General features: G+C 49.9%; 1 protein-coding gene across 1 annotated transcript in view; it reads left to right on the top strand.

Moving 5' to 3' along the window:
* The window catches only part of LOC144606259 (coiled-coil domain-containing 92B-like), a 42,279-nt gene that overhangs the window by 18,350 nt on the left and 3,190 nt on the right, over positions 1–20,739 (top strand). Inside the window, exon 2 of the mRNA XM_078422180.1 lies at positions 5,920–5,967. Within this exon, the coding sequence (XP_078278306.1) occupies positions 5,920–5,967 (48 nt within the window). The remainder of the gene's footprint in view (positions 1–5,919; positions 5,968–20,739) is intronic.

The raw sequence follows: 20,739 nt of genomic DNA, 5'->3' as shown, positions 1-20,739 counted from the left end.
CGCTGGGCGGCACGGACTTGGTGGGCCGAAAAGGCCTGTTTCCTGCTGTATGTGTATGGTATGGTATGGTATGGTATGGTATGGTATGGTATGTAGTGAAAAGCTTTGTAAAATCTAAATGTTAATGGTTCAGACTAGACGAGAGGTATAGTCTGAAGAAGGGTCTCGACCCGAAACGTCACCCATTCCTTCTCTCCTGAGATGCTGCCTGACCTGCTGAGTTACTCCAGCATTTTGTGAATAAATACCTTAGATGAGAGGTATAGGTCGGGTAGACGCACAGTCTCTTGCCCAGAGTAGAGGTATCTGAAGAAGGGTCTCGACCCGAAACGTCACCCATTCCTTCTCTCCCGAGATGCTGCCTGACCTGCTGAGTTACTCCAGCATTTTGTGAATAAATCAAGAACCAGAGGACAGGTTTATGGGGAGTGGGAGTGGGGGGGGGGGGGGGGGGGGGGGGGGTAAGATTTAATAGGAACCTGAGCGGTAACTTTTTCATACAAAGGGTGGTGGGTGTATGGAATGAGCTGCCGGAGGAGGTAGTTGAGGCAGGGACTATCGCAATGTCTAAGAAACATTTAGGCAGGTACACGGATAGGACAGGTTTAGAGAGATGTGGACCAAAGACAAGCAGGTGGGACTAGTGTAGATGGGACATGTTGGCCGGTGTGGGCAAGTGGGCCGAAGGGCCTGTTTCCGTGCTGTATCACTCTATGGCTCTATGACTGTGTTGTGTCCACACGAGGAAAGCCTCATCAACAGGACCACGGTTTTGACTTTTACACCTCATAAAAATGATCAATGTTATTGATGATGAAACTCCTTTGAAGCAATTCTTTAATTTCCAGTGGCATGGCTCAGCAAGTGTTGTGAGGTAGCAGAGACCAGAGCAAGAAGCTGGGAGATACCTAGATCACAACATGCCGAAACGATTCATTGCCATTTTAGACTCATGGTAGACCCGTGGAGTATCATTGATTGGACTTTGTCTTGCACTAAACGTTATTCACATTATTCCCTTTATCTTGTATCTGTCCGCTGTGGATGGGTCGATTGTAATCATGTATAGTCTTTCCGCTGACTGGTTTAATAGGAAGCCGAGGGGTAACCTTTTCACACAGAGGGTGGTAGGTGTATGGAACGAGCTGCCGGAGGGGTTTGAGTTGAATTTGAGTTTTGTTTATTGTCACGTGTACTGAGGTACAGTGAAAAGCTTGTGTTGTGTGCTAAACAGTCCGTGGAAAGACTATACATGATTACAATCGAGCCGTCTACAGTGTCCAGATACATGATAAAGGGAATAATGTGAATTACGTTTAGTGCAAGGTAAAGTCCAATCAATGATACTCCAAGGGTCTCCAATGAGGTAGGAGACTCATTGTCTCAGGACTGCTCTCTAGTTGTTGGTAAGATGGTTCAGTTGCCTGATAATGGCTGGGAAGAAACTGTCCCTGAATCTGGAGATTCTGCCCGATGGGAGAGGGGAGAAGAGGGAGTGACCAGGTTGCGACTCGCTATTGATTATGGAGGTAGTTCCACACACCCACCATCGTTTGTGTGAAAAACATCCGCCTCACATTCCTGTATAATCTTTCCCCCTTCACCTTAAACCTATGCCCTTTGGTTCATGATTCCCCTACCCTGGGTAAAAGCCTCAGTACATTCACACTAAAGCTATTCCCCTCATGATTTTATACCCCTCTATAGGATCAACCCTCAGCCTGTGCTCTCAGGAATGGAAATCCCAGTCAACCCAACCTCTCCCCATAGCTCAGGCCCTCGAGTCCTGGCAACATCCTCGTAAATCTTCATGGGGTTGAGAGGGAAAGATAGATCAGCCATGATTGAATGGCGGAGTAGATTTGATGGGCCAAACAGCCTCATTCGGTTCCTATAACGTATGAATTGGTTTTACAAACCTGCGACATTTTCATCTATCAGATGGTTAATTTAACTACTCCCTCAACAACTAGAGAGCGGTCCTGAGCTATCTCATTGGAGACCCTTGGACTATCTTTGATTGGACTTTTCTGCGCTTTATCTTGCACTAAACGTTATTCACCTTATTCCCTTTATCGTGTATCTTGTACAGTGTGGACCACTCGATTGACAATAGACAATAGGTGCAGGAGGAGGCCATTCGGCCCTTCGAGCCAGCACCGCCATTCAATGTGATCATGGCTGATCATTCACAATCAGTACCCCGTTCCTGCCTTCTCCGCATACCCCCTGACTCCGCTATCCCTAAGAGCTCTATCTAGTTCTCTCTTGAACGCATTCAGAGAATTGGCCTCCACTGCCTTCTGAGGCAGTGAATTCCACAGATTCACAACTCTCTGACTGAAAAAGTTTTTCCTCATCTCCGTTCTAAATGGCCTACCCCTTATTCTTAAACTATGGCAAACACGTATTGTCTTTCCGCTGACTGGTTAGCACGCAACAAAAGGTTTTCACTGTAACTCGGTACACGTGACAATAAACTAAACTACCATTTTGCTAACATAATTGCAGGCCATAAAAATGTTCTTGCAGTTTTTGGAACATATTTTATTTGCTTCAGGAAACTTAGCTGTGTGATAATTTTTCTGTGAAGTACCTGAATTTATTTGCCCACAGATGTCAGGGGTTACAGGGAGAAGGCAGGAGAATGGGGTTGAGAGGGAGAGATAGATCAGCCATGATTGAATGGCAGAGTAGTCTTGATGGGCCGAGTGGCCAAATTCTGCTCCTATCACATGAATCTCCATGTCGTTTTCCTCTGCAGTCTTCCTACACTGTGAGGAGTATCACGTTTAAACCTTATTGAATCAGAATGATCAGCAATACTGTTCAATAGAGCAAGAGGAGACGGAAATCATTGAAAATCATAGGGTGGCACGGTGGCGCAGCGGTAGAGTTTAGATTTAGATTTTTAGATTTAGAGATACAGCGCGGAAACAGGCCCTTCGGCCCACCGGGTCCGCGCCACCCAGCAATCCCCGCACATTAACACTATCCTACACACACTAGGGACAATTTTTACATTTACCCAGTCAATTAACCTACATACCTGTACGTCTTTGGAGTGTGGGAGGAAACCGAAGATCTCGGAGAAAACCCACGCGGGCCACGGGGAAAACGTACAAACTCCGTACAGACGGCGCCCATAGTCAGGATCGAACCTGAGTCTCCGGCGCCGCATTCGCTGTAAGGCGGCAACTCTACCGCTGCGCCACCATGCTGCCTTACAGCCCTTGCAGCGCCGGAAACCCGGGTTCGATCCCGACTACGGGTGCTGTCTGTACGGAGTTTGTACGTTCTCCCCGTGACCTGCGTGGGTTTTCTCCGAGATATTCATTTTCCTCCCACACTCTAAAGACGTACAGGTATGTAGGTTAATTGGCTTGGTAAATGTAAAACATTGTTGCGAGTGTGTGGAGGATAGTGTTAATGTGCGGGAATCGCAGGCCAGCGCGGACCCGGTGGGCTGAAGGGCCTGTTTCTGCGCTGTATGTCTGAACTAAACTAAACTACATCCCTTCCTCCGGCTTCACATTTCTTATGTCTCCTTTTGTCTCCTTTTCATCTTTGGCCTTTGTCCACCCATCTGCCAATTAACCCCCCCCCCCCCCCTCCCCCCACCTGACCTTTATCCACCTATCACTCGAAGGTAGACACAAAATGCTGGAGTAACTCAGCGGGTCAGGCAGCATCTCTGGAGACAAGGAATGGACGTCGCTTCGGGTCGAGACGCTTCTTCGGACTGATCTCTGCACCCATCACTCACCAGGCTTTGTCCCATCCTCACCACTCTTCCAGCTTTCCACCTCCTTTACAATCGGAATGGTCACGACCCAAAATATCACCGATCCATGTTCTCCAGCGATGCTGCCTGACCCGCTGAGTTACTCCGGCACTTTGCGAACAGGTGATCAATGGTCGGCGTGGACCCAATGGGCCGAGGGGCCTGTTTCCATGCTGTATCTTTCAATCAGTCAAAGTAAAAGTGTGGAGCTCATTGCCACAGAAGGCTGTGGAGGCCATCAATGGATATTTTTAAGGTAGAGATAGATAGATTCTTGAATTGTATGGGCGTTAGAGGTTATGGGGAGAAGGCAGGAGAATGGGGTTAGGAGGGAGAGATAGATCAGCCATGATTGAATGGCGGAGCAGACTTGATGGCCCAAATGGCCTCATTCCACTCCTAGAAATTATGCACATGAATTGGTTTGACAAATCTACAACATTTTAATCTGACAAGTTGGCTCATTTGACAACTCTATCAACAACTGGAGAGCAGTCCTGGGCTTCTATTCACCTCATTGGAGATTTTTTAGATTTAGATTTAGAGATACAGTGCGGAAACAGGCCCTTCAGCCCACCGAGTCCGCGCCGCCCAGCGATCCCCGCACATTAACACTATTTTACACACACTAGGGACAATTTTTACATATTACCCAGCCAATTAACCTACATACCTGTACGTCTTTGGAGTGTGGGAGGAAACCGAAGATCTGGGAGAAAACCCACGCAGGTCACGGGGAGAACGTACAAACTCCTGAGTCTCCGGCGCTGCATTCGCTGTAAGGCAGCAACTCTACCGCTGCATCAGACTATCTTTGATCTTTGATCTAACTTGACTGGACTTTTATCTTGCACTGAACGCTATTCCCTTTGTCATGTATCTGTACACTGTGGACGGCTCGACTGTAATCATGTGTTGTCTTTCCGCCTGCTGGTTAGCACGCAACAAAAGCTTTTCACTGTACCTCGCTCGGTACACGTGACCATAAACTAAACTCAACTCATTTAGTGAAAATCCTGTAATTGCAGGCCATGAAATCTTTCTTGCAGTTCTTGGAACGTATTCGACTTGCGTCAGGAATACTGTGAGCTGGAACTCAGCTGTAAAGGCATGAACTTACTTGCTCATGGGTGTCAGGGGTTTACGGGGAGAAGGCAGGAGAATGGGGTCGAGAGGGAAAGATAGATCGTCCATGATTGAATGGCGGAGAAGACTTGATGGGCCGAATGGCCTAATTCTGCTCCTGGAACTTATGAGCATGAAATTACCTAATCCTCTCCTATCTTTAGTTTTCTCAAGTTGATCACTTCCACAAAATGGCATCACATACTCTCAGGAGCTGTGTTCACTGTTTCAAACAAGTCACTATGCTTAGAAGGATGAGAGGGGATCTCACAGAGACGTATAAAAATTATGAAAGGACTGAACAAGCTAGATGCAGGAAAAATGTTCCCAATGTTGGGGGAGTCCAGAACCAGGGGCCACACAGTCTAAGAATAAAGGGGAGGCCATTTAAAACTGAGGTGAGAAAAAACTTTTTCACCCAGAGAGTTGTGAATTTGTGGAATTCTCTGCCACAGAAGGCAGTGGAGGCCAGTTCACTGGATGAATTTAAGACAGAGTTCTAGGGGCTAGTGAAATCAAGGGATATGGGGAGAAGGCAGGCACGGGTTACTGATAGTGGATGATCAGCCATGATCACAATGAATGGCGGTGCTGGCTCGAAGGGCCGAATGGCCTCCTCCTGCACCTATTTTTTATGTTTCTATGATTTACATTTATAACTCAAGCAGGAAGCCTTAAATGGTGGATATAGTCATTGTATGCCAGTAACATTGAAGCAGACATAAATATAGGGTCGACACAAAATGCTGGAACCTTCAGACTGAAGAAGGGTCTCGACCTGAAACGTCACCCATTCCTTCTCTCCAGAGATGCTGCTTGTCCCGTTGAGTTACTCCAGCGTTTTGTGTCTATCTTTGATTTAAACCAGCGTCTGCAGTTCCTTCCTGAACGTAAATATAGGGTCTCTTGGCAGTAAGGTAAGTAAGTAAGGACAGTCAGTCCAAAGAGGTTTTATTTGACTCCTCTGGGAATCAGGCCGTCTGATCTCTGCTCTTGCCTGTATTTTGCAGAACTGACATGTGAGCTGACAGAAAAGTCGTCTAAACATGGCCAGCCAGGTAAGAGAATCTCCCACTGTTCACCTGGAGCGGGTACGTGACATACCAGGAGCATGGATCTGCCTGCAGAGTTTGGTGCTGTGGGGGAAACATTGGCCTTGGGAAGCAGTCATAGAGTCCCACAGCGTGGAAACAGGCCCAACTTGCCCACACCGACCAACATGTCCCATCCACACTAGTCCCACCCGCCTGCGCTCGGCCCATATCTCTCCAAACCTGTCCTATCCATGCATCTGTCTAAATGTTACTTACACGTTGTGATAGTACCTGCCTCAACTACCTCCCCCCACAGCCTGTTCCATACACCCACCGCGATTTTAACACAAAGAGCTCCTCCTGCTCCTCTACCTTATGAACATGAACTGTAGCCGGTTTAGCTTAGAGATACAGCGTGGAAACAGGCCCTTCAGCCACCAGCGATCCCCGCACATTAACACTATCCTACACACACTAGGGACAATCTACACATGCACTGAACCAATTAACCTACATACCTGCGCGTCTTTGGAGTGTGGGAGGAAACCGAAGATCTCGTAGAAAACCCACGCAGGTCACGGGGAGAACGTACAAACTCCGTACAGACAGCACCCGGAGTGGGGATGGAACCCGGGTCTCAGGCGCTGCATTCGCTGTAAGGCGGCAACTCTACTGCTGCGCCACCGTGCTGGTGCCCAGGGCAAGACAACCCTTTGTCCACAGCAATGAATCCCATCACCTGCTCTGCACCTCACCACTGACTGTGGGATCTTGCTGTGTACAAAATGGCTGATGTTTCATCTACTCTTCAGACTTTCGTTTGCGAAGCACTTTGAGATTTGCTTCCCCCACCCCACCCCCAGCCCCCCCCCCTAGCCCCCCCCCAGCCCCCCCCTAGCCCCCCCCCCCAGCCTCCCCCCTTGCCCCACCCCCAGCCCCACCCCCAGCCCCACCCCCAGCCCCACCCCCAGCCCCACCCCCAGCCCCACCCCCAGCCCACCCCCAGCCCCACCCCCAGCCCACCCCCAGCCCCACCACCAGCCCCACCCCCAGCCCCACCCCTAGCCCCACCCCCAGCCCCACCTCCCCCACCCCCAGCCCCGCCCCTAGCCCCACCCCCAGCCCCAGCCCCACCTCCCCCCCCCCTAGCCCCCCCCCAGCCCCCCCCTAGCCCCCCCCCCCAGCCTCCCCCCTTGCCCCACCCCCAGCCCCACCCCCAGCCCCACCCCCAGCCCCACCCCCAGCCCCACCCCCAGCCCCACCCCCAGCCCACCCCCAGCCCCACCCCCAGCCCCACCCCCAGCCCACCCCCAGCCCCACCCCCAGCCCACCCCCAGCCCCACCACCAGCCCCACCCCCAGCCCCACCCCTAGCCCCACCCCCAGCCCCACCTCCCCCACCCCCAGCCCCGCCCCTAGCCCCACCCCCAGCCCCAGCCCCACCTCCCCCACCCCCAGCCCCACCCCCAGCCCCAGCCCCAGCGAGGTATTGAAAGGTTTTTCTTGAGTTTCGAGACACAGCGCAGAAACAGGCCCCTTGGCCCATGTGGACCAACGATCACACTGCAGACTAACAGAATCCCACATCCTGGAGACAATGTACAATTGTATCGAACCCAATTAACCTCCAAACCCGTTCGCCTTTGGAGTGTGGGAGGAATCCACCCAGGGAAAACCCACGGGGAGAACGTACAAACTCTGTACAGACAGCACCCGTAGTCAGGATCGAACCGGGGTCTCTCGCTGGCGCAGTGAGGCAACAACTCTACCGCTATGCCACCGTGCCACCCTATAGCGAGCATGAACCTGTCTCACTGGAGCTGTGTGCGGTAGATTTTAATACTTCTCTGCACAGGTTGAACTGAGGGAAGAGAAAACAACAGAACATCCACTATCCCCCAGATGATGGTGCTGATCCAATTACACCTGGAAAATCATCACCAGCAGTGACATTAGATGACAGAGTCCCGGGAGAAACCTCGTCATCGATTAGCCTCAGCAATGGAACCCATAACCTTCACAATAATTCACACGGTGGCGCAGCTGGCTCACAGCGCCAGAGACCCGGCTTCCATCCTGACCTGGCCACTGTCTGCCAGTGTGGAGTTTGCACGTTCTCCCTGTGACGGTGTGGCTTTCCTCCGGGTGCTCCGGTTTCCTCCCACATCCCACAGCCGTCCGGGTTGATTCAGGTTGTGGGATAATTGGCTTCTACAAAATTGCCCCCCTAGTGTGCAGGGAGTGGTCGAGACAGTGGGGTAACGTAGAACTGGTGTGAACGGGCGATCGATGGTCGGCATGGACTCGGTGGGCCGAAGGGCCTGTTGCTCTGCTGTGTCCTTCCATGACGTGGATTCATGGTACACTTTCCTTCATGGGGGGGTGGTTCCCTTCAAGGAACAGTACCAGGTTTGTAGGCTAATTGGCTGGGTAAAATTGTAAATTGCCCCGCGTGTGTGCAGAACAGTGTTAGTGTGCGGGGATCGCTGGTCGGCGCGGACTCGGTGGGCCGAAGGGCCTGTTACCACTCTGTATCTCTAAATTAAACTAAACTAAAATTAACTGTATCAGATTCAGGATGAAAAGCAATGTTTATGAATAAATGGTCAAACATTAGAGGGTTCCAGGATCGGCAGTGTGAAGCCTGCTTTAGTTCAGGGGTTTAAAAGGCATTTAGACGTAGGCCTGGACTGGCTGGAGATTTTATTTCTACTGAGGGTCCTAAGGGCCTCAATCTAACTAATTCACTGGACCCCACCAGTACAGGCAGTGGAGGCCAATTCTCTGAATGCATTCAAGAGAGAGCTGGATAGAGCTCTTAAGGATAGCGGAGTCACGGGGTATGGGGAGAAGGCAGGAACAGGGTACTGATTGAGAATGATCAGCCATGATCGCATTGAATGGCGGTGCTGACTCGAAGGGCCGAATGGCCTCCTCCTGCACCTATTGTCTATTGTCTATTGTCTATTGTCAGTCTAGTTTAGTTTAGAGATACAGTGTGGAAACAAGGCCCTGAGACTATGCTGACCAGCGAACCCCTGTACGCCAGTTCCATCCCACACCCTAGGGACAATTTACAGAAGCCAATTCGCCCACAAGGCCGCACGTCTTTGGAATGTGGAAAGAAACCGGAGAAAACTCGTGAAATCACGGGGATAACGTGCAAACGCCGCTCAGACAGCAACCGTAGTCGGGATCGAACCCGGGTCTCCGGCGCCGTGAGGCAGCAACTCTACCGCTGCGCCACCGTAACACCCTAGGAAATGAGGCACTGACTTGACTCTTCCCTCAGCATTGCGGACATAATCCCCTCACCCCTCACCCCCCCCCCCCCCACCCCTCCTCAACTCTCCATCACAGTAGTGTGATTGCTACCCCATCCAATCAGTAGTAAATAGTCATCGAGTCATACAGCATGGAAACAGGCCCCTCGGCCCAACTTGCCCATACCAACCAAGATGCCTCATCTACACTAGCCCGTGTTGGGCCCATATCCCTCTAAACCTTTCCAATCCATGTACCTGTCCAAATGGCTTTTCAATGTAGTTATAGTCCCTACCTCAACTACCTCCTCTTGTAGCATTTATGTTCCATACACCCACCGCCCTTTGTGTGAAAAGGTTATGCCCTCAGATTCCTATTGAATCTTTTCCCTCTCACCTTAAACCCATGTCCTCTGTTTCTTGATTCCCCTACTCTGGGTATTCATCATATTTGTTCCTCTCATGATCTTGCACACCTCTATGTGATTGCTCCTCAGCCTCCCAGCATTCCAAGGAATATAGTCCTCAGCCGGCCCAGCCTCTCGCTATAGCTCAGGCCTGCGAGTCCTGGCAACATCCTCGTAAATATCCCCCGCACTCTTTCCAGCTGATGTGGCAGAGCACGGAGAGCCCCTGGCTGCAAAGAACATTTTAAGGTCATAAGGAAGACGAGCAGAATTAGGCCATTCAGCCCATCAAGTCTAAGCCACCATTCAATCATGGCTGATCTTATTCTCCTTCAATGCCCCATTCTACTGCCTTCTTTCCATAACCCCTGACAGCCGCACTAATCAAGAATCTATCTATCTCTGCCTTAAAAATATCCACTGACATAGAAGCAGAGAAACATAGAAAATAGGTGCAGGAGGAGGCCATTTGGCCCTTCGAGCCAGCACCGCCATTCATTGTGATCATGGCTGATCATCCACAATCAGTAACCCGTGCCTGCCTTCTCCCCATATCCCTTGATTCCACTAGTCCCTCGAGCTCTATCTACCTCGCATTTAAATTCATCCAGTGATTTGTCCTCCACTGCCCTCTGTGGCAGAGAATTCCACAAATTCACAACTCTCTGGGTGAAAAGGTTTCTTCTCACCTCGGTTTTAAATGGCCTCCCCTTTATTCTTAGACTGTGTCCCCTGGTACTGGACTCCCCCAACATTGGGAACTTGGCCTCCACAGCCTTCTGTGGCAAATAATTCCACAGATTCACCACCCTCTGACTAAATAAATTTCTCCTCATCTCCTTCCAAAAGGAACGTCCTTTAATTCTGAGGTTGTGACCTTTAGTTCGAGACTCTCCCACTAGTGGAAACACCCTCTCCACATCCACTCTTCTGGGTGAATTCGAGTAAGGATTTCCAGTTGTGGCCACTGGTTAAACAAAATGTGGGATAACATAGAACTAGTGTGAACGGGTGTGTTTGTGTGGTCGGCGTGGACTCAGGGGGCCGAAGGGCCTGTTTCCATGTTGTACCTTTTGAATCAAAAATGATTGTAACATTGTAATGTACAATTTTAGGTAACTACATCTTCTTTTCTACCCTTCAACCTTTAGACCTTTACTTTTTAGACTTTAGAGATACAGCGCGGAAACAGGCCCTTCGGCCCACCGCATCCGTGCTGACCAGCAATCACCCCGTACACTAACACTATCCTGTACACTAGGGACAATTTGCAATTTTACCAAAGCCAATTAGCCTACATACTTAATACCACAGCATCCAATGTAGTCTTTCCTTGAGTGCATGTCTGCGTTTTGGCAGGAGGGAAGTTTACAGCTAAATATACAAAACACTGGCAGGATGAGTTGTTGTCAGGTATTTTTAATCCTTTTACTGAGAAATTGGAGCGGGGACGATCCTGCAAGTCTTTGGAGTGCGGGAAGAAACCGGAGCACCCGGAGAAAACCCACGCGGTCACAGGGAGAACGTGCAGACTCGGCGCAGACAGCGCCCGCCCGCGGTCAGGATGGAACCCGGGTCTCTGGCGCCGTGAGGCAGCAACTCTACCGCCGCGCCCTCTGTGGTCTCAGCTGTCCACTGCTCCCCTTGCATCAAACGTGGCGCAAGTACAGAAGCAATGCTTTGGCGTGAAGCCAAGTTACCGCGGCGACTCGTTTCATAAAGGCTTCTTATTCTTTCCAGTAACTTTAGCTCTCCATTCCTCAAGATGTCCAGCTCCACTCTGTCTCAGGAGGCCTCTCCCTAACCTGAAGATGGAAGGTCATCCTCCCACCCCCTGGCCCCTCCCACCTACATCCCCTCCTCTGGCTTCACAATTCACTCCTCTTCGGCCCTCAGCTCACACTTTTCGTCTCTTCATCTCTGGCCTTTGTCCAACCATCTGCCTGTTAACAATTCTCCCTCACCTGTACCCACCTATCACTCGCCAGGATTGGCCTACCCCCACCTCTCCTCCAGCTTCCCCCCCCCCCTCCCTCCTCACCATGATGGGGCCTGTTTCTACGCAGTGTGACTCTAATCAGTGTGAAGGCATCACCTTCCCATTCACTGTCAGAGTGAGGCCACACACTAATTGGAGGAACAGCATCTCATATTTCGCTTTGGCAGCCAACAACCCCAGCGGTATGAATATTGATTTCTTTGATTGCAAGCAATCACTGCATTTCCTTTCACCCCACCCTAGTCATCCTACTAGTTGCACTGTTCGCATCCCTGTATCCCCTCGTTATCACCTCTTCCCCAGCCAACAATGGACCATTGTGGGCTCCACCCTTCCTTGGCCGACTGTCGCGGAGCCCTGCTTTGCAGGAAAAATATTCCCGATGTTGGGGGAGTCCAGAACCAGGGGCCACAGTCTAAGAATAAAGGGGAGGCCATTTAAAACTGAGGTGAGAAGAAACTTTTTCACCCAGAGAGTTGTGAATTTGTGGAATTCTCTGCCACAGAGGGCAGTGGAGGCCAATTCACTGGACAAATTTAAAAGAGAGTTAAATAGAGTTAGCGGGTATGGGGAGAAGGCCGGCACGGGTTACTGATTGTGGATGATCAGCCATGATCACAATGAATGGTGGTGCTGGCTCGAAGGGCCAAATGGCCTCCTCCTGCACCTATTTTCTATGTTTCTATCTATGTTTCTATGTTTTGGCTTTTTCCTACCTCCTGTCCCACCCCTTCCCCACTACATTCAGCATGAAGAAGGGTCCCGACCCAAAACGTCGCCTATCCATGTTCTCCAGAGATGCTGCCTGACCCGCTGAGTTACTCCAGCACTCTGTGAAACGTCACCTATCCATGTTCTCCAGAGATGCTGCCTGACCCGCTGAGTTACTCCAGCACTCTGTGAAACGTCACCTATCCATGTTCTCCAGAGATGCTGCCTGACCCGCTGAGTTACTCCAGCACTCTGTGTCCTTTTTTTCTCTTATATTAATCTTCAATATGCGCACACCAATCGAAAATTATCCGAGCTGGTCTGTGCTTCTAGGATTTCACAGGATCTGTAAGGGTTATCAGAATGAACTGGATAAATACTGCTGCCTTGACTAAAGTTCCTTTTCCACTAGCACATAATGCAATCTAAGACCCATGAAACGGTGCACGCCAAAGGATTTATGTGTACCAGAAGCATTTTAATCATAGCTATTTATTTCTGTGAGCACTCAGGGGAAATCTCGCTTGATTCATTACTAAAAAGCAAAAGATTACAAAGTTGAAACAAGGAATTGGGAAACAAAGAACAGGGCGGCACGGTGGCGCAGCGGTAGAGTTGCTGCCTTACAGTGCTTGCAGTGCCAAAAGCCCGGATCGATCCAGGCTATGGGTGCTTGTCTGTACGGAGTTTGTACGTTCTCCCCGTGACCTGCGTGGGTTTTCTCCGAGATCTTTGGTTCCCTCCAACGTTCCAAAGACGTGCAGGTTTGTCGGTCAATTGGCTTGACATAAATCTAAAAATTGTCCCTAGTGTAAGACAGTGTCAATGTGCAGGGATTGCTGGTCAGTGCGGACTCGGTGGGCCGAAGGGCCTGTTTCCACACTAAATTTAATTGAAAGATACAGCATTAGATTTGTTGTTTCACGGCGCCAGAGACCCGGGTTCGATCCTGACTACGGGTGCTGTCTGTCTGGAGCTTATACGTTCTCCCTGCGACCGCGTGGGTTTCCTCCGGGTGTTCTGGTTTCCTCTCACACTCCAAAGTCGTGCAGGTTTTCCAGGTTAAGTGGCTTCTGTAAATTGCCCCTAGTGTGTAGCATAGAACTAGTGCACAGGGGATTGCTGGTCAGCAAGGACTCGGTGTGTCATGCTGCAGCTCTAAACTAAAATAAACCAAAACTAAAATGTCTGGTGGGTCATAGAACATTACATAGAAAATAGGTGCAGGAGGAGGCCATTTGGCCCTTCGAGCCAGCACCACAACCGTCGGGTCCTCTTTGCTTACCAACAAGTTGGGTGAGGATGGATCGATACATATTAATAGTCAGCCAATCCTGGCATATGCTAATGGTTTGAATACTCTCCATAAAACTAAAATTTGAGTCATTTGAAGAGACAAGTTCAAGGCAGAAGATGTCAGTCAACTTGGGAAAAGAATAAGCAATAAACCAACTGGTAAAGGTTGGAGGTTGCAGTCTTGAGTCTTGGAGAGACTGGGTAGTGAGCTGGGTAGAGTCATGGAGTCATCCAGTGTGGAAACAGGCCCTTCAGCCCAACTTGCCCACACTGACTAACACGTCCCATCTATAACTAGTCACACCTCCAAAGACGTACAGGTATGTAGGTTAATTGACTGGGTAAATGTTAAAATTGTCCCTAGTGTGTGTAGGATAGTGTTAATGTGCGGGGATCGCTGGGCAGCGCGGACTCGGTGGGCCGAAGGGCCTGTTTCCGCGCTGTATCTCTAAATCTAAAATCTAAACCTGCCTGCGTTTTACCCATATCCCTCTAATCCTGTCCTATCCATGTACCTGTCAAAATGTTTCTTAAACGTTGCGATAGTCCCTGCCTCCACTGCCATCTCCTGCAGCTCGTCCCATACACCCACCTACCCTTTATGTGAAAAGGTTACCCCTCAGGTTCCTATTAAATCTATCCCCCCTCACCTTAAGCCAATGTCACCTGGTTCTCGATTCCCCTACTCTGGGCAGATGGGCTGATGGCAGAGTCTGAGAGATCAGGGTAGCACAGTGGCACAGCGGTAGAGTTGCTGCCTTAGAGTGTGGGAGGAAACCGAAGATCTCGGAGAAAACCAATTAACCTACAAACCTGCACGCCTTTGGAGTGTGGGAGGAAACCAAAGATCTCGGAGAAAACCCACGCAGGTCACGGGGAGAACGTACAAACTCCGTACAGACAGCACCCGCAGTCGGGATCGAACCCGGGTCTCCAGCGCTGCATTCGCTGTAAGGCAGCAACTCTACCGCTGCGCCACCGGGCGAGACCCGGGTTCGATCCCGACTGCAGGTGCTGTCTGTACGGAGTTTGTACGTTTTCCCCGTGACCCTGGGGTTTTTCTCCGGATGCTCCAATTTCCTCCCACACCTCCTCCCAAGATGTACAGGTTTGTAGGCTTTGGTAAAATTGTAAATTGTTCCTAGTGTTAGGATAGTGTTAGTATATGGGGTGATCGCTGGCTGGCATGGACTCAGTGGGCCGAAGGGCCTGTTTCCACGCTGCGTTTCTAAACTAAACTAAACTAATAATTCAGTTTCTTCATCCACACCATCACACTAGGGGCAATTAACGTACAAACCTGCACATCTTTGGAATGTGGGAGGAGACCGGACACCCGGACAAAACCCACGCAGTCACGGGGAGAACGTGCAAACTCCACACGGACAGCAGCCGAGGTCAGGATCGAACCGGGGTCTGTGGCGCCGTGAGGCAGCAGCTCTGCTAACACTCTGCCGCTAAAATATCCACTTTCAAAATGGATTAGGGAGAGTAAAATAAGGGTAGAATGGGAGGGAAAACAAGGAAGACTGGGAGCGGAGATTGCCCGAGGTTTTACCAGGGGCCTGACACGTAGCGGAGGCCTAGTGACATCTGACAGCAGCCATTCATCACCTCAGACACCAACTTCCTTCACCTTGGAGAGAGGCAACACAATTATCATACGCTGACCTATCTAAGTCTTGATATATGAATCTGCTCACAAAGGATTCTCTGTTAATTTCGTGTGAATTTATAAACAGCGAGCATACATGAAGTGGGTAACAGGGCCACTGCCTCATAGCGCCGGAGACCCGGGTTCCATCCCGACTACGGGTGCTACCTGTACGGAGTTTGCATGTTCTCCCCGAGACCTGCGTGGGTTTTCTCCAAGATCTTCGGTTTCCTCCCACACTCCAAAGACGTGCAGGTCTGTAGGTTAATTGGCTGGGTGTAAATGTTATTTGTCCCTAGTGTTTGTAGGATCGTGTTAGTGTGCGGGGATCGCTGGTCGGTGCGGACTCGGTGGGCCGAAGGGCCTGTTTCCACGCTGTACCTCTAAACTAAACTAAACTAAACACGAGTGGGAAGGAACTGGAGATGCTGGTTTAAACTGACGATAGACACAAGATGCTGGAGTAACTCAGCGGGACAGGCAGCATCTCGGGAGAGAAGGAATGGGTGACGTTTCGGGTCGAGACCCTTCTTCAGACACAAAGTTTAATCACTTATTACAAGAATAGCATGTACAATACAAAACAATGCCAACAAACCCACCACCATAGTCCAAAGTAAATCAGCAGCCTGAGAAAATGTGGCACATCTCCAAAGATTTCACAACGTTTAAGAAACATTTAGACAGGTACATGGATAGGACAGATGTTGATTAGGCTGGGGCTCTTCCTTGGAGTGCAGGAGGCTGAGGGGTGATATTATAGAGGTCATAGATTCATAGAGTTATACAGTGTGGAAACAGGCTCTTCGGCCCAACTTGCCCACTCCGCCCAACTTGTCCCAGCTACACTAATCACCACCTGCCTGCACTTGGTCCATATCCCTCCAAACCTGTCCTATCCATATATCTGTCTAAGGTATATAAAATCATGAGAAGAATTGATCGGGTAGATGCACAGAATCTCCTGCCCAGAGTAGGTGAATCGAGGACCAGAGGACACAGGTTTAAGGTGAAGGAGAAAAGATTTAATAGGAATCTGAGGGGTAACCTTTTTCACACAAGGGGTGGTGGGTGTAAGGAACGAGCTGCCAGAGGAGGTAGTTGAGGCTGGGACTATCCCAACGTTTTAGAAACAGTTAGACAGGTACATGAATAGAACAGGTTTGGAGGGATATGGACCAAACGCAGGCAGGTGGGACCAGTGTAGATGGGGCATGTTGGCCGACGTGGGCAAGTTGGGCCGAAGGGCCTGTTTCCGTGCTGTATGATTCTGACTCATGAAGATTTATGAAGAGACACAGGTTAGTTCACAGTGTAGTCTATCATCGTCCCATTAAAACACACACAACCTACAGCCTCACAAGATCCACTAGTTACCATATAATTCATGAATATTTCCTACGAGCCAAACAATTTCACTCATTACTGAAAACGAATACTGTTTAAATCAGAAAAACCTCACTCCGCCCAACATTTAAAAGACATTTTTGGTTTAAAAAAAAGAGTGGACAATTGGCTTTGTGAAGGGGAGGTCTTGCTTGACAAATCTACTGGAATTCTTTAAAGAAGTAACTAGCAGGACAGACAAAGGAGAGTCAGTAGATGTTGCTTACTTAGATTTACAGAAAGCCTTTGACAAGGTGCCACACGTGAGGCTACTAGAGAAGATGAGAGCCGACGGTATCAAAGGGCAGATGCTGGCATGGATGGCAGGTTGGCTGGATGGCAGAAGACAAAGAGTGGCAATAAAGCTATCTTGGACGTATCAATCCCTCTGCCACCTCCGTGTCTGAAGAAGGGTTTCGACCCGGAATGTCACCCATTCCTTCTCTCCAGAGATGCTGCCTGTCCCGCTGAGTTACTCCAGCATCTTGTGTCTATCGTCAGTTTAAACCAGCATCTCCAGTTCCTTCCCACTCGTGTTTAGTTTAGTTTAGTTTAGAGATACAGCGCGGAAACAGGCCCTTCGGCCCACCGAGTCGGCGCCGATCAGCGATCCCCGCATATTAACACTATCCTACACACACTAGGGACAATTTACATTTACACCAATCCAATTAACCTACAAACCTGCACGTCTTTGGAGTGTGGGAGGAAACCAGAGATCTCGGAGAAAACCCACGCAGGTCACGGGGAGGACGTGCAAACTCCGTACAGGCAGTACCCGTAGTCGGGATGGAACCCGGGTCTCCGGCACTGTGAGGTAGTGGCCCTGTTACCCACTTCATGTATGTTCGCTGTTTATAAATTCACACGAAATCAACAGAGAATCCTTTGTGAGCAGATTCATATATCAAGACTTAAATAGGTCAGCGTGTGATAATTGTGTTGCCTCTCTCCAAGGTGAAGGAAGTTGGTGTCTGAGGTGATGAATGGCCGCTGTCAGATGTCACTAGGCCTCCGCTACATGTCAGGCCCCTGGTAAAACCTCGGGCAATCTCCGCTCCCAGTCTTCCTTGTTTTCCCTCCCATTCTGCCCTTATTTTACTCTCCCTAATCCATTTTGAAAGTGGATATTTTAGTGGCAGAGTGTTAGCAGAGTTGCTGCCTCACGGCGCCCGAGATCCCGGTTCGATCCTGACCTCGGCTGCTGTCCGTGTGGAGTTTGCACGTTCTTCCCGTGACTGCGTGGGTTTTGTCCGGGTGTCCGGTCTCCTCCCACATTCCAAAGATGTGCAGGTCTGTACGTTAATTGCCCCTAGTGTGATGGAGTGGATGAAGAAACTGAATTATTAGTTTAGTTTAGTTTAGAGGCACTGTGGCCCATTGAGTCCGTACCGAACACTGCACGGTGGCGCAGCGGTAGAGTTGCCGTCTTACAGCGAGTGCAGCGCCGGAGACCCGAGTTCGATCCCGACAACGGGCGCTGTCTGTACGGAGTTTGTACGTTCTCCCCGTGACCTGCGTGGGTTTTCCCTGAGATCTTCAGTTTCCTCCCACACTCCAAAGACGTGCAGGTTTGTAGGTTAATTGGCTTCGTAAATGCAAAAATTGTCCCTAGTGGGTGTAGGATAGTGTTAGTGTGCGGGGATCGCTGGGCAGCGCGGACCCGGTGGGCCGAAAGGGCCTGTTTCCACGCTGTATCTCTAAACTAAAGGGGGCTTTGTCTGGTTGGCTGCCAGTGACCAGCGGAGTTCCGCAGGGGTCGGTGCTGGGGCCGCTGCTCGTCACGTTGTACATTAATGATTTGGACGAGGGGATTGAACGCTTGGTGGCCAAGTTTGCAGATGATACGAAAATAGATGGAAGGGCAGGGAAAGCAGGGACTCTACAGAAGGACTTGGACAGGTTGGGAGAGTGGGCAGAGAAGTGGCAGATGGAATACAGTGCAGCAAAGTGTGGAGTCATGCATTTTGGTAGTGGGAATAAAGGCGTAGACTATTTTCTAAACGGGGAGAGAATCCAGAAATCGGAGGTGCAAAGGGACTTGGGAGTGCTGGTGCAGGATTCACAAAAAGTTAATCTGCAAGTCGAATCAGTAGTAAGGAAAGCAAACTCAATGCTGGCATTTATTTCGAGAGGGCTTGTATACAAAAAGAGGGGTGTAATGCTGAGGCTCTACAAGGCGCTGGTCAGGCCGCATTTGGAATATTGTGAGCAATTTTGGGCCCCATATCTGAGGAAGGATGTGCTGGCTCTGGAGAGGGTCCAGAGGAGGTTTACAAGAATGGTCCCAGGAATGAGTGGGTTAACATATGATCAGCGTTTGTCGGCACTGGGCCTGTACTCGCTGGAGTTTAGAAGAATGAGGGGGGACCTCATTGAAACGTACAGAATAGTGAAAGGCTTGGATAATCTTATGTACACCAGTACATGACTACGGACGGTTTAGAGGGGCAGCTGCAGGCAGGTGGGACTAATGTAGATGGGGCATGCTGGTCGGCATGGGCCAGTTGGGCCAAAGGGCCTGTTTCCACGCTGCTTGACTCTATGACAATTACAAACTATTACAGTTGCACCATAAGAGACATCCTGTCGGGTTGCACCACAGCTCGGTCTGGGAACAGCTCTGCCCAAGACCACAAGCAAATGCAGAGAGTTGTTGATGTGGCCCAGTCCATCGCACAGACCAGACTCCCCACCACCGACCATCTACACTTCACACTGCTGTGGAAAAGCAGCCGACACAATCAAAGACTCGTCCCACCCCGGTCATTCCATCTTCTCCCCGCTCCCGTCAGGCAGAAGGTGCAGAAGCTTGAAAGCGCGCACCACCAGACTCAGGGACAGCTTCTTCCCCTTTGTTATCAGGCTTCTAGAACGGGCCTTCCATAAGCTAGGGCATTGTCCCTTTCACCTCTGCCCCATTGCGGACTTTGGACTGGTGAAACTCTGATTTAGACATTAGACAATAGACAATAGGTGCACGAGGAGGCTATTCGGCCCTTCGAGCCAGCACCGCCATTCGATGTGATTATGGCTGATCATTCTCAATCAGTACCCCGTTCCTGCCTTCTCCCCATACCCCCTGACTCCGCTATCCTTAAGAGCTCTATCTAGCTCTCTCTTGAATGCATTCAGAGAATTGGCCTCCACTGCCTTCTGAGGCAGAGTATTCCACAGATTCACAACTCTCTGACTGAAAATGTTTTTCCTCATCTCAGTTCTAAATGGCCTACCTCTTATTCTTAAACTGTGGCCCCTGGTTCTGGACTCCCCCAACATTGGGAACATGTTTCCTGCCTCTAACGTGTCCAACCCCTTAATAATCTTATACGTTTCAATATTTCTCTGAAACTGGTGCACTACAATGCTGAGAACTATATTCTGCACTCTGTGTCTCCCCCTTTACTCCACCTGTTGTACTTGAGTTTGACGATTGCATGGATATCAAAAGGAATATCTGATCCGATTGAATAGTGCATCTGGATAGCATAGCTCTGTAGGGCGGCACGGTGGCGCAGCGGTAGAGTTGTTGCCTTACAGCGCTGGAGACCCGGGTTCAATCCTGACCACGGGTGCTGTCTGTATGGAGTTTGTACGTTCTCCCTGTGACTGCGTGGGTTTTCTCCGGGTGCTCTGGTTTCCTCCCACACTCTAAAGACGGGGTTTTTTTAGGTTAATAGGATTCAGTAAATTGTAAATTATCCCTGGTGTCTAGGATAATGCCAGTGTACGAGGTGATCGACTCAGTGGGTCGAAGGTCTTTTGCCAGGCTGCATTTCTAAAGTAAAGTCTAAAGCATGCAAAGCAAAGCTTTTCACTGTACCTCGGTACAAATAATAAACAATGATTGAGTGAAGAGTATCCATTGCACTCGTTCCTTGTGGCTGATGAGAGGGTATTCAGTCAACAGATTAGGCCAACCCTCATCCCAATGCATTTAGGGTTAGTGTTACCCTGACCTCGAACTGTTTAATATAGTTTAGACAATAGACAATAGGTGCAGGAGTAGGCCATTCGGCCCTTCGAGCCAGCACCGCCATTCAATGTGATCATGGCTGATCATTCTCAATCAGAACCCCGT

Source organism: Rhinoraja longicauda, chromosome 26, assembly GCF_053455715.1.
Source record: "Rhinoraja longicauda isolate Sanriku21f chromosome 26, sRhiLon1.1, whole genome shotgun sequence".
Taxonomy (NCBI): domain Eukaryota; kingdom Metazoa; phylum Chordata; class Chondrichthyes; order Rajiformes; family Arhynchobatidae; genus Rhinoraja; species Rhinoraja longicauda.
The sequence above is the reverse complement of the archived record's forward strand: the minus strand, read 5'-3'. Positions and strand labels throughout refer to the sequence as shown.